Raw genomic sequence first — 16282 nt, forward strand, 5'->3', positions numbered from 1 at the left:
ATTCAAAACACACCTCTTTCAAACCATTCACAGGGATCATAATTCCCTAACCATCAATATCCATTTCATAGGCTTTTTTTCATATACACTTTTCTCTCTTCTATGCCTCCCACAGAAAAACATGAACATTTTTTCAGGGGCCTTGTTTAGTAAGCTTGTAAACCATTCACAGAAAAATGTTTAACTGGTAGAAAGGCAGCATGATCAGCTAAAAATATGAATTGCCTTCACTGCCGCTGCACCTATACTAGAGGTCTTTTGATTTTAGAGGGAAGTCTGGAATGATGTGTCGAACTCTCTGCTTCCACTGATGCACTCATGTGTGATGATAACGTTCTTGAAATTATCATTGAAAAAGCTACATCCAGAATATTTCATAAATCAAGTCTTCCATAACTAGAAGATCATTGTTTCTGCTGAGTGCAGTACATCACTAGTTGAGAGGAGAAAAGGATGAGATATTATCCTAAAGTCGCCACAGTGCTGCTGCAGAATCTTAATGAGGCATGCATTTGGGTTGTTGAGCAATGTAAAACAAATAAAATCCCACCCAAAATTACCTCTAATAGAAAGATTTTGAATCTCCTCCCTTATTTTCTAAGTTGACTTCCTGCTTTTATTAGTTGCTTAACAAGGTTGAGAGAAGCAAATCCTGCACAAAACCAACTCTCCCAGAAACTTGCTTCATCCTTTTTTCCCTCTCTTCGTAACTCAAAGAAGGATCAAAACTGCAACAAAGAGACGATGTCAAAATTAAAATCCCAGAGACAATTTTGACATTAGCAGCCAAATCATCACCTGCTTGTTTAATTCTACCACCAAATAACAAATATCAGTTAAACATGTCAAGTTACAATTAATTCATTCACCTCTCTACCTGGCAAAACTCAGAATGTTTGAACACGTGTGTGCGTGCTTGCAATTGTATGCATGATGCATGTAATGTACAGGTGTGTTCGGGCACCGTGTATGCATGTCTCTATCAGTCTTTGCTGTGCTCAGATCTCTGGTTTTTATTCTGGAATAAATCTTAGAAAAATCCTTGGCCTTACCCCAACCCTCAACCAACAAGCAACCAAGCACGACCCTTGCCTTTGTTAGTTATGAGCGGGAGCTTTAACCCCAACCTCCTACACAGAAGTTCATTGATGCCTGTCCCATCCCATATGACCAAAAGATCACTAGCAGCAATTAAATTGCAGTTTATCAAATCACCCTTAGCATGAGAAATGAACAAATGGATTGATGGCGAAGGAAAATAAAAAAGTGATGGCAATACCAGCAAGACTTTAACATAGATGTTTCCACATAAGGTTCAATGTTGGCCACGGTTACAAGCACTGGTAGAGCAGCAAGGAGACATTGTGTCCACTGGTTAATGCGTTGTGAAATATGAAAAACTATTTTATGTTTATCATATCTAGTTCAACATTTGAATGACCGAAGGAAATCATAAATGAGTTTATTCTTGGCTCCTTTAAGTTGTTGAAAATATAAAACTTGAATCATTACCTTGATTTCCACATATGAGATGGTGCTGAATTCTTTGCAGAAGAATCCTCTATACTCGTTACCACAGATTTTGAAATTTCCTCTGCTTCAGATGTATGGAAATTTAAAATGAAAGATGAAAGGAATGGATCGGTGGAGGCATTGGACACATTAGCATTAGTGTTATTTGACCTATATCCACCACCCCCTAACAGCACTTGCAGATGAGCCTCACGGAGATCACGACCAAGGAGAGACAATGCCTGACTGTTAGGAATTGCAACTCTACGTAACCTGCGACGTCTCTGCAAGTAATCTTTAGTTAAAGAAAACTTGGGCACTAGTTTGATTTTTGTCAACAAATATAAAGCCATGCATTTATACCTGCGCATATTCTAATAATGAATGAGAAACATTTGAGTAACGAAAGTTTTCATTTTAAGGATATCTTGAACAAGTGTCCATGTTGTAATGTAATATGACTTAGCATGTCCTGAGCAACTTTGACAGAGCAAATAGGACAAACCTGCAAAGACAAAGTGGAAGCAGCATTAAATCAACCCAAAAGACAATTACATAAATAGTCCTAAAGCCATGCTGGGATTGAGTAATAATAGGCAATAAGACAATTAAGATACCAAGTTGTTCATGTCTGCTTAGCTGTTTTCTAATTTCTATTTCATAGCATTATCCTGGATGCATAGATATACAAGAGATGTCCAAACCCTCTTCTTGTAGGAGAGAACGAAAGACAAATATACCAAACTAGGATAATTATTCAATTGAACTAATTGGTTGAGTGAGATTTGACGACTGCAGTTTCTTAAAAAAAAAAGGTAAGGAAACTGCTGAACATTTATAATCTCCTCAGGTTAATAGATGAAACAGATTGGATTGTCAATTTGTCAGCAGTCGTGTGTACTGTCAAACCAAGAAGGGCTGCTCGACTTGAAAAGCTCCTTTATATGTAAAAAAAAAAAGAAAAAAAGAAAAAGCTCCTGAATAAGGATGTGCTCACGACTCACTGATCCCACATCCATCACTTCATAAATATACATAGCTCAGTAAGGACTAGCCGCATTAGTTGTCATCTAACACCACATATTCCTTATTCATTGCTTTTTCAGCAACATCAGTTACAGAATAGATCAGCAATTATTCTTCGAGGGAGGCAACATCCTCCCCTGTCCAACAGGAGCACCTTTCAGAAATTGGAAGATCAAACACAAAGAGCAAATATGAACACTAAAAACTAACAGAACTTCGTGGTATGGGCGAGGTATTTCCAAAAGAACTCTAGGGAGAAATCAATACCTCCCAGCACAAATATGCCTAAACAAATACTCCTACTACAAGGTCACTTCAAAAAACTTTACTTACACAAATACAGAACCAAAAAGACCAATCCCTGCACCTTCCCGTCATCGCGATAAAAAAGAGAAAGATGTCATTAGCATCTTGTATAAAACAAACATACCCAGTAAGGTAAAGATCAATACTTTCTCATGTCTGAACGAAAAAAGGAAAAATCTAAAGCAATCACTATGACTTTGGTCCCCTCTCTCTCAGGAAGGAAAATAAAATTAGATTTTGAAGCATGAAATTAACAAACTCAACCACCTAAACATAAAATAGAAATCAAATCAAGAAACCAAGCTCAAGCAGACAAACAGCAACAAAACTTACATCACTTCCATCCAAAAAGTAAAAAAAGAACTTACGGCGACTTTAGACTCGTACGAGTGCTCATCTTCAAGATGCGAACACAGAGACCCGATATCGAAATCTTCATAACAGTAAGGACATGGAAAATCAGCTCTAACCTCTTCTTCTACCTCGAAATCATCAATATTGAAACGATCTAATTACACATCCACAAACAAAAACAACAACGTTAATTGAGGCCACAACAACACTTCTCACAAAACAAACGAGCATAATAAAAACAAAAGGAACCCACCTGGATGGGAACTCTGATGATGGTGCTGTGACGCATACTGCTGTTTAGCGGCAGCGATGCGAGATGTCCAAAAATTAGAGGTCATTTCTTGATTCAAATACGAAGAATTTGAGCTGGGTTTTCAATCTTTTTACTGCTATTCAGCTCTAGTTTACCATAAGAAAATAATACAAAAGAACAAAACAAAAGAATAGATCTTTTTATCAGAAAGTTTCAGTGTATATACTATATAATTTCTTGAATACTTCGACTTAATTATATTCCATGGAAGCATGAATTTGACTAGTTCAAAAAAGTGTTCATATATTATTATTTTTTCTTTAATATTATGAGAAGAGGAAGCTTCAAAATGGGACGATTGAATTAAGGGTGGGAGAGACAAGGACAGGGAAACAGGTGGCTCTGTATGTGGACATGACCAGGTAATGACGTATGAGAGAACAAGAGCAAATGTCGGATTTTTTTAAGGACGTTCTTCATTTTTTGCTTTGGAAATTCGTGGTCCAAATTGTTGTTGGTTTCAGGATTACTATGTGCCTGTTATTTTATACACTATCCTTTTCTGTTAAAGAGATTTGCTGTGGTCTTTAAACGGCAAACTACTCACTTGTTACTCTCTTTCTTTCTTTGATTGTGGATCATAGAGTGCAGATTGTTTCTATTGTTCATGTGATATACATAAACTTTTTGGTGGTTCTTATAATTGCAAGATCTATGGGGTATTTCGTATTCCTAATACTTTTGATAAAAGTTTTGGAAAAATAACAAGAAATATTAAGAAAATAACACACTTTGATCAAAACTACAGTTAAAAATAGCAGTTAAACAAAAACAAAAATAACAGTTGTTTCAAAAATCATATTTCTCTCTATTTAATAAACATATTTAAGAAATCAATTCAAAATTTTAAGAAAATCAAATGATCAAGAAATAAGATTCAAAGCCAAGAAATTTTGTTAGAAGTTTTATTTGGAGTTAATTTAAAATTAATTACGATCTCATTTGTTGTTCTTTTAATGTATAGTTAAAATTATCTTGTTAATATTTTTCTAACGGTATCATTATGTGTGTAGAAACGATGCCTCATTATGTCCCTGATGACTTATTATTTCTTTTCTTTCTTTTTTCTGCCACATCATCCCATCTCTTAATTTTTTATTGGTTATTGAATCCTCAATCTCATTTTTTAACCACTAAATCTTCATAATATTTTATGATGATTTTTATTTAAAATAGTTAATTTACAAAAAAAAACATGTCTCAGAATATGACTAGACAATCGCTATTTGAATTAGCAATTATATATAAAAATATATTTTGAAACATGATTATTTCAAATTGTAATGGTGTACAAAATTAATATTTTTGAACATAAGTTGTGTTCAAATTATGCTAATTTTTAAATATCTTTTTAATTATGTTATTTTTTCAAACCAAAACTTTTATTTTTTCAAAAAAAAAAAATTCCTCTCTTTGTTGTTGTGTTGTGATTGCTAAAAGCTGATCTTTCACTGTCATCTTTTAATAGCTGCCAAAGTTGATGTTTAATGTCCAGCAAATTCCAGGCTTCCTGATGCTGGCCTAGACCATATGGGATGCCCGTTAAAGAGGTTACAGGTACAACCCTTACGAGATTTTTTTTTTAATTTTATTTAATTAATTTTATATGTATATCTATTTTTACTATTATTTAATTAAATAAAAAAAATATTAAAAAAAATCAGGTAAGTAAACCATATTACAAGATTAAATATTTTGATCTGTATCAGCCTTTTAACTTTTCCAAATATATATTTAGTTATTATTAATGATTTTTTCTTATTTATTAATACAAATGGTTCTTTATTTATTTAATTATATGTGTGAATAAACTTTTTAACTTTCACTTGATATTTTTTATATAAAAAAATATATATGTTTAATTTTTTATTGAAAAAAAATATTTAACCTGCAGTAGGAAACATGTCAAATGGCTAGTGGTGATTTCGATGATGATTATGTTATATTTTAATTGAAATAAATATTAGAAGTACATTGATTGTTTTCTCTTTCATAGTGTTTTAATTTTGAATATTTAATTTTTATAAGTTTTAGACTAAAAAAAAGAAGCTTGTTAATACGAGTTTAGGTTATAAACATAGGGGAAAAAAACCCTATAGCAACAACACTTAAATAATAAAAAGAGAAAGAAAATTCATAATATAAGTTTTAAGAAATGTTCTTAAATAATTAAAACATCTATTGAAATAAATAAGCATATTTTAAAGTAATGAAAAAACCCTAGCTCTACAATCTGTATAAAAAGTAAACAAATCCATTATGATAGACTTACATGCTTATTACTTAGATTTCATATTTATTTAAAAGCTATTAGAGAATGTAATATAACAATCATTGGATTTGATAACATCAACTTTATTTCTTGAGTAAGAAAATAATAAAATAATATTAAATGTTATGGGATATTTCAACGAGTTAATTATGTTAAAAAAAATTAAAAAAACAAAAAATTTTATCTATTTTTATAGTTACTAGAAATCTTATCTGGTCTTTAAATTTTTTTTTAGATAAAGAGCTAATTATACTAAATAAAAGATAAAAATCACCCTAAAATATCATACCTAAAATAAGTTGTGTTGCCATTTGATTTTAATGATAAAAATATCTATTGTGTATACATACTAATATTTCACCTAAACTAAATATATCTATTTATTAAAGGTAAAAAATCCTAGAATAATGATTTGGAATTTAGGTTTGATAATAAAGCCTAATCTTCACTTTTTTTTACTCAGAGGCAAGATTTGAAATAATAATTAATGAAAACTTGGATTTTGAATTGTTTCCTTTAATTAACCAATTTATATCAACATATCATAAATTAATTATTTTACCAAGCGTGGCCATCATAAATAACAACCAATATTCCAACCAATTCAATTAATATAAATGAGCTTAATCAAAAACTCATGAATATATCATGAATTAATCCAAACATAACATACAAGTCAACATAAATTTGCAACTCAAAAATTCAGAAAATAAATCATAAAATTATTTAAACAACAAATAAATCATATATGTGGATTTAAAATTGACCTCTATGAGTTGTATGCAATGTGTAGTTAGCTTTCGAGCATCGATTCCACGCGCTGCCATGCCAAGGAGGTGCATTGACAACAACATCACATGATGCTCCTTTTCTCCTTCTTTCTTTATGCACCGGCGATGAAGGTCACCTCCAATCTTTATTTGGCTGAACTTTTTACAAGAGTCTTTTCCTTCCAATCTTTATGTGTGTCCCCTTTTTGTGTGAAAGACTTTTTATTTTTATTTTTGTATTATTATCGTAATAAAAATTAAATTAAATTGGACCAAAATATAATTTTTAAAAGCACATAGAAATATTAGGGGTAAAAAACAAGTTATGATAACTTCTCCCTCTTGACAATATTTACAACACAAAGTCATTGAAAAATTTATTTATTTTTAGCTTTATATAATAAGTTTGTAAAGAAAAAAAAACACTGAAAACAGATTCTAATTTTATAAATTGTTTCAGATAAAAAAATAGTAATTAAAATAACATGAACCAAATATAAAAAAAAAATTAAATAACTTCTTTGAAAATTTAAAAGGTTAAAAACGAAAATCGAGAAAAAAAAATATTAGCATCAAATTAGATCATTAAGTGAAGCTGCCAAGACGATTCCAACAACATTAAAGGAGATCGTCTTTGGTCGCTTATGGCAAACATGCTACATGAAAACATTGAAGCAGTGAACACACTACCCTTGTAATGCATATGTTATCCTGCTTTTTAAAAAATAATATTTTATATTTATTAAAATATCAAATTTCTTCTTAATTAATTTTATTATAACTAAAAATCATGATATAAATACAAAAAAATATATGGATGTTAGTTAAAGAATTTTTTAAGGTTAATTTAATTATTTTACCATGCTTAAAAAGTGAAAATTCAAAAATATCATGCAGATAATTAAAATTTTCTTTTAAGGGTAATTTATTAATTTTACTATGCTTCAAAAATATAAAAAAATCAAGTTATCTCTAATCAATTTGATAATAACTAATACACCTTGTAAAAAGACTATATTATTTCTAATATCTAGTTCAATAATTTGTTTTGAAAAGGCTAAAATCATCATTATATTGTTCTAATCCAAAGTATAATGAGTTTTAATGTGCGATGAAACCTCTATCCTTCTTAGTTTTTTTTTTTTTAATTCTAACACGTTATTTAACATATAGTTTAAAATGATATAATCAAACAAGGGAATAACTTATAATTAACAAGCAGTTAAACCTGGCCTATTGAATCGGTGGGTCAAGCGATGACCAGATAAAGAAAAATTTTAATTTATAGGACTGAATTTCATTCCTTCACTTTTTAAGGATTCATTTGTTTTAAAAAAATGATTTTCATCAAAAATAAATTTTAAAAAAAATAATTATTTTTTGATATTTAACAATGTCATAAAAAAAAAGTTGAAAACTGTTTTCTAGTGTTTGAAAATACCATGAAAAATATACTGAAAAATAACTTATTAATATTTTTTTTTCAAGTCTATTAAAAGAATAGGGATAAAAAATAACAAATGAAAATTATTTCAAATAAAACAAATAGTAATCAAAAAAATAAGAACCAAATCTGATATATAAAAAACATTAAAAAATGATGAAATTGAAAAACAAATCTCAATCTCATAATTTTTTCAAATAAAATATATAACAATAAAAAACAGACATCAAATCTGATAAATAAAAAATCTCAATTAAAAAAAAAACAAGAGAAAAATAAATAATAATTAAAAGAATGGATATCAAAGTTGATATAAAAATTAAATTAAATCAAATTTTATTGGTAAAGAAATAATAAAAATCATGAATGAGAATCAAATTTGATATAATTAACAAATAGCTAGATATTTTTAAAAGAAAAACATTTTTTCTAGAAACCAAATCAAATTTTTCTTGGATTGAAAAATGTTTTTTATTAACCTAATTTTCTAATGAAAAACAAACATAGAAAAATTTAAAATAGTTCGTAAAAAATCATTTTTCATGAGATAAACACATACTAAATTTATACACATAACTTTACTATTTTTTGTTTATGCTTTATAATTTGCAAACCATGTTTATATTACAGTGCAATTAACTCAATGGTCCGACCAGTGACCTAGTAGCTGAACCAGCAACCTACATTCGCTTAAAAATTAGTCATGATTTCTTCTTGTTTTTTTTTTTTAAACTTACTTTTTCTCATATTATGATGGTTTTATTTAAAGAAAACATACTTTTGATATAAAAAAAAATGTTTTCATAAAGAAAAAGAAGAAATACATGAACGGGTTTTATCCGTTAATAGTGTTCAAAATTCACAGAGAGCAACCGTCAAGATCATGTACTCGAGGTTGTTAACTCGATAGATAAGCTGGATCAGTAAAGAAATTGATGGTCAGACTAGCAACAATTCGCGCTGTAATAAACTTCAAAGAAAAGAAATTCGATATGGCCAAAATCTGCCAGATTATCATAACTTTTTGTGGCCGTGTGATGAACAGAAGCCATGCTTTAAGGCCAAAAAAGGCCGAAGGAAGGAGTGCCTAGGGGATCTAGGCCTTAGGCCGCCGATGTAGTCACCCCCGTCATGTATAGCAATTTACACGCATATTGCAAAAAAATAATAATTAAATGGTGGCGTCAAGATGCTCGCTAACATGCATCAAAAGATTAGATTGAGCATTTTACTACCGTTCATCAACTGAAAAATACAGAAATGCATCTATATCCATGAGATACCTACTTCAAAAGGTGCTTGCAGAACCTTCAGATTTTTATCATTCCACCAAGGACAACAATGTCTCAAGCAAAGTCTAACACAGTCCACTGAAATCATGAAAAACTACGTTCAATGCACCGCACCCAAACAGAGAACAATCATCCATCTACAATACAAGAGGCACGAGGAGAAATGTGTCACTATTTTACTTTAAAGTAATTGCTAGTTGGATATTAATAAAACCAACAACAAGATGTTTGACAGTGAACTAAAGAGTGGCAACTTGGAAAATTCCTCGAGCCACACAAAGCTAACAAGTAGTGATCATAGGAATTGAAGACCATGTAAGAACAATACACCATCGCACAAAAAGAAAACTTTTGAACAAATTAAGCTGCAATGAGAACAATCTAGCTTCGGTAAATTAAGTTAGGGGTGTAGATTGGAGCTCTACTAAAAGATCTTCAAATTACACAACCATGTAAAATGACCAATATATGACTGATCTCTTCATGCTTCTTGGGCAATCAAAATTATCCTCCATTACGTTCTTAGGTTTATAAACAGCAAGAAGCATGTAAAATCCTAATACAAGCTTTATTCAACCACCTTCTCATAATGTGCTTGTACAAAATTTGCTCGATCCCTCTGACAGTCATCATAGATCATCATTGCAATCTGAGTGAATACAACAAATTAGTGTGGTTCCTTTATACCTACACTTGCATGAATATGAATGAAAGAAAAACCTTGGTTTTGGTTAAGTCAGCAAACAGGAAAACAGCTTTCAATCCCATCTAATGTTTCTATACTCCAATATAGCATCAAATTAGTAACTTAGTTTCAGCGAATGAATAATGAAATCAAACATATAGAAACATCAGTACTGCCTCAAATGAAAATTGTTTAATTCATTATCGAACCATTAAAGGTGATCAGTTGTCATTTGAGAGTACTTCTTATAACATGAATCTAGCAAACTCATTACACAGATGAAAAATCAACTTCAGTGGTTGAGGAATAAATGAATTCCACAACTCCATGAAATTAGATGAAACTGGTCAATCTCTCAACTTTTGACCTCATCTCTAGAAAAAAACCACCCTAATCTTACACAAGACTAGCATTCTCCAATACTTTCAAAAGTTGACAACAAAAGAAACTCAAATGATTCCCATCTTTCATGGCTTGATCCTCATCTAGGCTTGCCCTGCCCTACAAAAGGATAGAAGAACAAACATTCTTTCATTTTGCAAGGGAGAGAAGCAAAGAGAAAGAGGCCAGATTATTAAAAACCCAAAAAATCTTAACGCATAAATAAGACAAGATTCACATCACAACGATTTCAGTACAGAAGGCCCTTCCTGATCTTATTCAAACCAATCACATTTCTAAGCCTTCAAAGTTGCCCTCACTTCCCTAGACACCTAATTCAAAAAGGGTTTTACAAGGTATCAGAATACAAACTTATATAACATCAAACGAAAGAGAAACTAGCAGCTACCATAACAAAACTCCATATAAAAAAAAACCACCGATAGCCTTATAGAAATTGCAATTAAGTCAAATATTCCCTCATTAAAATCTATATGTTAACGTAAAATATAATTCATATTCCACCCGGACAAAATGGGAAATGTCAAACAGGCCACAAAACTTATTCCACAGCTTGTGTACAAATCAAGATTCACACGTTACATACCATAGAAGAAAGTTGTAAATCAACGAAAGATGCAACCAATCATTTCATATAAAAATACACAAAATTTACCTTCAGGGGTCCAACCATAGCGGCGAGAGACGGAGAGCATTGAATTAAGCAATGCGGAGGCAGTGGCAGTGTGGTATGGAAGCATTGTCTCTACACAGCAACTCATCTCCACTGGCGACCTTTCAAATTCAAAGCCCACAAAAAAAAATCAAAACTTGAATTTAAAAATGTAGGAAAAAAGATAATAGCAGTAAAAGAGTGGTGGGATTGATTTTTTTGGGTACCTGAAAATACGATGAGAGAGAGGGCTTTCTTTGGAGATGCGAAATGGCGAAGAAGCTGGTTTGGATCCAGGTTTGGGTGCGGACGCTAGTCTGGCAGCCGCAGAGGTTCTGGTGGCTGTAGAACGGAGGAAGGACCTGGCAGCTGCGGTGGCGGACATGGCTATTTGGGGTTCGGGTGTAAGAATTTGTTTCTTGGGGTTTTGGCAGCTGAAGTCAAAAATAGGGTTGTGAGTGTTGTGTGTATGTACTTGTACGAGGGAAATGGCGTATCCTCGTAGTTTGGGTTTATGTTACATTTGGTCACTGTACTCCTTTTGTTTTCTAATATGGCCTTCTTGACGCGATCTTTACGTTCAATGTTTTATTGAGAAATTACAAGCTACTCAAGGTGCATTGCTGTCTTGTTCACAGACCCTCCATGATAAATATTCATTCATAGTTTTTATCAGGAATTACGTCAGGTTGAACCGGAACTTGTATGAATTGAACTAGCTAACAATTATACATGTATAGTAGCAATTAGTGTAATTGTCACCTTTGATTTTGATTTTGATTTTGAAATGGTTTCCAAAAGTTTTGCTCTCACCTTATCTCTAGTATCCATCTCATTCCCAAGCTATTGTGGAATATACTACTGCAAGGACTAAGCAAATCAAGTTTCATTCAGCTGATTTAGCAAAGCAGCAGAGAAACCAGCTAGTTCTGTAGAGGGAACTTTGAGTTTACCAACAGTGGATCGATGCTTTACTGAAATGTGAAATGGATATTGCTGTTCAATTTACAATAAATCCTTCTAAATGCAGAGCAGGAGTGAGCGGAAACGATGTATGCCACCGATGTTATTTCCCTTCAAATCCTTCTAAATCATTGTCTCGACTTGCTCTTACTTCTGCTCATCTTTTCTAGGGTGCCAAATAGTAAAGGAATGCAGATCCCTTGAGACATATCTGCCCTGCGTGCTCCAGAGACTTCAGAACTTGCAGCCCTTATAGCTCTTATGCCTATCTTTTCTCGTTCATCTACATGGACTCTCCTTGGGAAATACAAAGCTCCATTCCCCGGTCGAATTCCAATCAGCCTGCCCAGCGGCACACTGTTGTCTTGGAAGAAGGATGCTGATGACTGTAAAAAAAAATGCAACACAAGGCTCACTTCCCGTGGAAACAACTTACAATGAACCTCTGATGCAGCAGAGGTTCTTAGTGATTTATTTTGGAAGTCGATGAAGAGTTTGATTGCTTTCTCAATTTTCACACGATTAGTGATTTGGTTTAAGTAATAGTTTGAAAGCAAGAAATATGCTAGGAAAAGACAATTGGAAACAACGAGAAGAGTAAGAGAAGCACCAGAAAAGCATGTACTTCTCAGAATTCTTTTCCCGGAGTCTCTACTATATGTCCTATGAAGAGATGGATATATATATCCATTTTACAAGTCATTCAGAAATAATTCCTGTGGGCGAAGTTCAAAATGGAAGGTTCAGCTTACCAATCTAGCTACTGGGATGAATAAAAAACGCAGAGTCACATGCCACAGCACATGTACACACTTGTATCAAGAACAACAGGAGGTGGAAAAGCAGAGTTTTACCTCAGTGTCAAGGTTGGAAGATGAGAATGAAGAGAAACTAGATGAGCGTATGCGCAAGGAATACGGTTCTACTGGAGCTGCCTGTATACTCTCCATCACTCGAAGTCTTGTGTTCATCAGGCCGAGTGGCCATCCATTTGATGTTTCATTGTCCTGGGAATAGGCACTAGTTAATCAACACATAGCTGAACCAGATCAATCACCTACTGACTAACACCACGATATGTAGCCAACAAAAATCAATGGCATCTGGACATTCTAAGTTAACAGCAGGCCGGGATCCTTAAACATGTCCACAGAAAACTGAAAAACTACAGAAAAGGGAAATGACATGGTCAAATAGAAAGCTATCATAGTCCAGCCCTTGAAAAACTGTAACAAAGAATTTAGCGTTGATGGAGTTGAAGATTCAACTCTAATAAATTTCCCAATTTATTTCTTACCAAAAGAAGATGAAAGAAATTGCAAGATGACTACAAGACAAAGGCTAGCTAGTCCACATCTGTAGAAATTATTGCTCTAACACCTCCTATTTTCAACGAAAATTCTAAAAGCATTGAAGTCTTACATGTTTCACTCCCTTAAAAAGCATATTGTGGAAAATCATGCAAATGCTTCTGATTGATTAATCTTTGGCTTTGAATGGAAGCACTAAGCAAACACGATAACAGCTAGTTGGGTGCTTTTTGTGATTAGAAAAGGACGCATCATCCCGGAAGTGGCAGCATTTGCACTCTCTCTTTAGCAGAAAGATGCTAAAGAAGAACAGCCCAAGTCTGAAAACTTAATCGACAGCTAATTGTTGTGGCGGGTTATATAAAGAACTTCAAGATCACTAGCATACAGTGAGGACTCTGTAACTACAGACGGTGTCTGGAATTTTATATCCATAATTCCAAGATCCAGTGAGTGATAAATTAATGTTTAATACCAATTTGAATAGCACTGAGTAAAATGATTCTACAAGTACAAACCCTTCCTCTGCTATTATATGGAGTTTTCTCTGCTAAGACAATAACTGAGCATATATTTACATGTAAACAATGTTCCTTCCGCAAGCCCACAAGCTGTCTTCAGATTTGAGGTTTTGGCACTCAGACCACAAACTCAAGACATTCTAGGGCGGACATCTCCAAAACCGAGGAAGGGTATAAATGCATGTTGAAGTTTCATCAGATACAACCACAAATCACCAAATGGTGGGCATATTTCTTATCTCAATATACAATAAGTTGAGAAGAGAGCAATAAATGGGATCTCTCATGGGTTTCACTATAAAAATCCATACGAACTGCAAATTATTCTTCAGGCTTTCCATGTATAAGACTGATAATGTTAGTTTCTTCATCAAAAACTTTGAAAAAGCACTAGAGATGCAAATGCCTCTTCTTGGTACACACATCCATTGGTCATCTGCTTTGCTGATATAATAATCATTGCATACAGCTGCAATCAGCAATTTGCATTCTCGATTTCCTTTATTTGTTGGAGCATGTAAATCACACATGTTAAATCGTAACCATCACTAAACTAATAAAGATTACTTTCCAAAAATCAATTCCATGGGCCACCAAATGAATTCTCATAGCAGAATCAATTATAATTTTCCATTTCAGGGGATTATCTGTGCTATCTCAGTCCTCAAGAGAAACTCAAGTCTTTACCAGCAATACAATCCAGAAGAGATATCTACAAGTTTTCCCAGAAAAGAAGGAAGGAAGGAAGAAGGAGAATCCTAAAAGACTGGAACTAACAAAACATGCTAGTAGAAATATGTTAAGCTTGACATGCAACAAAACAAGAACCAACACAAAGAAGAAAGAATTTTACCTCAGCTGCCATGATGCCTGTTTTCTACAGCTCTGGCCTCATGGAATGAAATGAAAGAAGAAGAAGATGCTAACAGTCCCACAGGGAATCTAATTACTCACGTTAAGTAAGAAAATGTGCATGACAAGTCCAATGAGAGTTCACTCCAAATTCTTCCTTAAACTAGAGACAATGAATGGTTCACGGGTCCCCCATAGACAGTCTTTCTTTAGCTAGCAATTGACAATCACCAGCTAGATGCTCAACCGCTTAACTTACCGCCATTTTTTACAACCCTTTACTGTGATCTGATCGACCAATAAAACAGTCCAAAGTGAAGAATAAGCTGGACAATTTTATGACTTGAGGTCAATGGAGTCTCTGCCCGCCAGCCCAATGGTTGATCAGAAGAAGCTTTACCTTAATTAGGACACAATACGTGGAGTAATTGAAGCATTACCCTGCATTGAAGGCAACAGGACACCTCATTAAATATGTAGCTATCAAAATTATATCTGCATTTTTCAACCAAGCGATTTATATCTGCTCAACTAATAGTAACAGCAAATCCATTCGCATCTTATAGCCAAAATTGAGGAAAAAACAAAAAAAAAAAAACTATCACAAATATATGTAATGGAATTTAAAGACGCCTTATAGCCTACTAAATATTACATGATGGGAAGATTAAGAAAAAATGTAGAGCATGAGATTAGATTTCTGAATGTTTTTGGTTTTTAGTTTTAATAATTAATATAACTTTTAACTAGTTTTCGTATATCAGAAATTTAATAAGAATGAGTAAAATCATTCGTAATTTCTGAACTTACAGCATCATAAGGTGGCTGAATCTAACTTCAAAATATTTTAGAGGGAGTATAATTCAATAATTGAATTGATTCTGACTTTTCAAAATGGGAGTACAGTTTGGTTGAGTCAGAATGCATAGGTGTTAGCTAGCATAGTTATATTTTAAACTTTATTTTTTAAAAAATATATTAAAATAATTATTTTGTTTTTTAAAATTTATTTTAAATATCAATACATCAAAACAATTCAAAAATATTAAAAATATAATTTTAAATAAAAAATAAAATTTTTAATAAACATCTTAATACTAAATACGTTGTACCGGATGCAAAGGGATTGTAACTTAAATAGATATTAGTTAAAATTAAGAAGATATATATTTAAAATTAATTTTTTATATTTTTAAATGGTTGTGGCATATTAATATTAAAATAAATTTTAAAAATAAAAAACATATTATTTTAATATATTTTTAAATAAAAAATATATTTTAAAAAAACAATCATTAACCGCATTCAAGGACCTGCCATCTGGGAGTCAGATTAGCACTTATCACTACTGCATAGATGCACAGATATAAACTACATGTCAGGGTCGTTGATGCTGACATGGGGACAGAACAGTGGGCCATCAAGCCCCTAAAAAAGTAGGAAATCACGATCAGCTGATGACAACAAGCGGGACCCAGTAGCGTACGTCGACGTGGCAATGAATGATGCAGTTGAAAAGTAACGTTTTGGTGATTAGATAAAGTAGTTTATTAGTTAGCCAGCTCCCCTACGATGGCGACAACTTCTTCGTCTCCCCTACGGCACTCT

The 16282-nt window shown here is 32.6% G+C and overlaps 3 protein-coding genes across 9 annotated transcripts; all 3 read right to left on the reverse strand.

The window, feature by feature from the left end:
* Nucleotides 1-343: 343 nt before the first annotated feature.
* On the reverse strand, nt 344-3983 carry LOC133703770 (protein DEHYDRATION-INDUCED 19-like). Of its 4 annotated transcripts, none has more exons than XR_009843938.1 (7): nt 3452-3983; nt 3213-3352; nt 1940-2017; nt 1513-1802; nt 1280-1340; nt 1053-1152; nt 344-728 (listed from the first exon to the last, which is right to left on the reverse strand). XR_009843938.1 is itself a non-coding variant. In XM_062128426.1 (6 exons), exons 1-5 carry the CDS (start codon nt 3534-3536, stop codon nt 1316-1318), a joined length of 618 nt encoding a protein of 205 aa, XP_061984410.1. In that variant the 5' UTR covers nt 3537-3983; the 3' UTR covers nt 344-728; nt 1280-1315. The 4 variants fall into 4 exon arrangements, 2 of the variants coding, with proteins under 2 accessions (XP_061984410.1, XP_061984409.1); XR_009843939.1 differs by having other exon boundaries at nt 1053-1181; XM_062128426.1 differs by lacking the exon at nt 1053-1152.
* Nucleotides 3984-9151: 5168 nt separating this feature from the next.
* LOC133703687 (protein NUCLEAR FUSION DEFECTIVE 6, mitochondrial-like) lies at nt 9152-11603 on the reverse strand. Of its 4 annotated transcripts, none has more exons than XM_062128296.1 (3): nt 11256-11601; nt 11032-11150; nt 9152-9426 (listed from the first exon to the last, which is right to left on the reverse strand). In XM_062128296.1, exons 1-3 carry the CDS (start codon nt 11411-11413, stop codon nt 9419-9421), a joined length of 285 nt encoding a protein of 94 aa, XP_061984280.1. In that variant the 5' UTR covers nt 11414-11601; the 3' UTR covers nt 9152-9418. The 4 variants fall into 4 exon arrangements, with proteins under 4 accessions (XP_061984280.1, XP_061984277.1, XP_061984278.1 ...); XM_062128293.1 differs by lacking the exon at nt 9152-9426 and adding an exon at nt 9622-9938 and having other exon boundaries at nt 11256-11594; XM_062128294.1 differs by lacking the exon at nt 9152-9426 and adding an exon at nt 10148-10475 and having other exon boundaries at nt 11256-11603.
* Nucleotides 11604-11976: 373 nt separating this feature from the next.
* Nucleotides 11977-15137, reverse strand: LOC133703686 (uncharacterized). Its single transcript, XM_062128292.1, has 3 exons — nt 14676-15137; nt 12846-12998; nt 11977-12377 (listed from the first exon to the last, which is right to left on the reverse strand). The coding sequence occupies exons 1-3, from the start codon at nt 14685-14687 to the stop codon at nt 12120-12122; spliced, it is 423 nt and encodes a 140-aa protein (XP_061984276.1). The 5' UTR covers nt 14688-15137; the 3' UTR covers nt 11977-12119.
* Nucleotides 15138-16282: the final 1145 nt, after the last annotated feature.

The sequence above is a fragment of the Populus nigra genome, chromosome 9, assembly GCF_951802175.1.
Source record: "Populus nigra chromosome 9, ddPopNigr1.1, whole genome shotgun sequence".
Taxonomy (NCBI): Eukaryota; Viridiplantae; Streptophyta; class Magnoliopsida; order Malpighiales; family Salicaceae; genus Populus; species Populus nigra.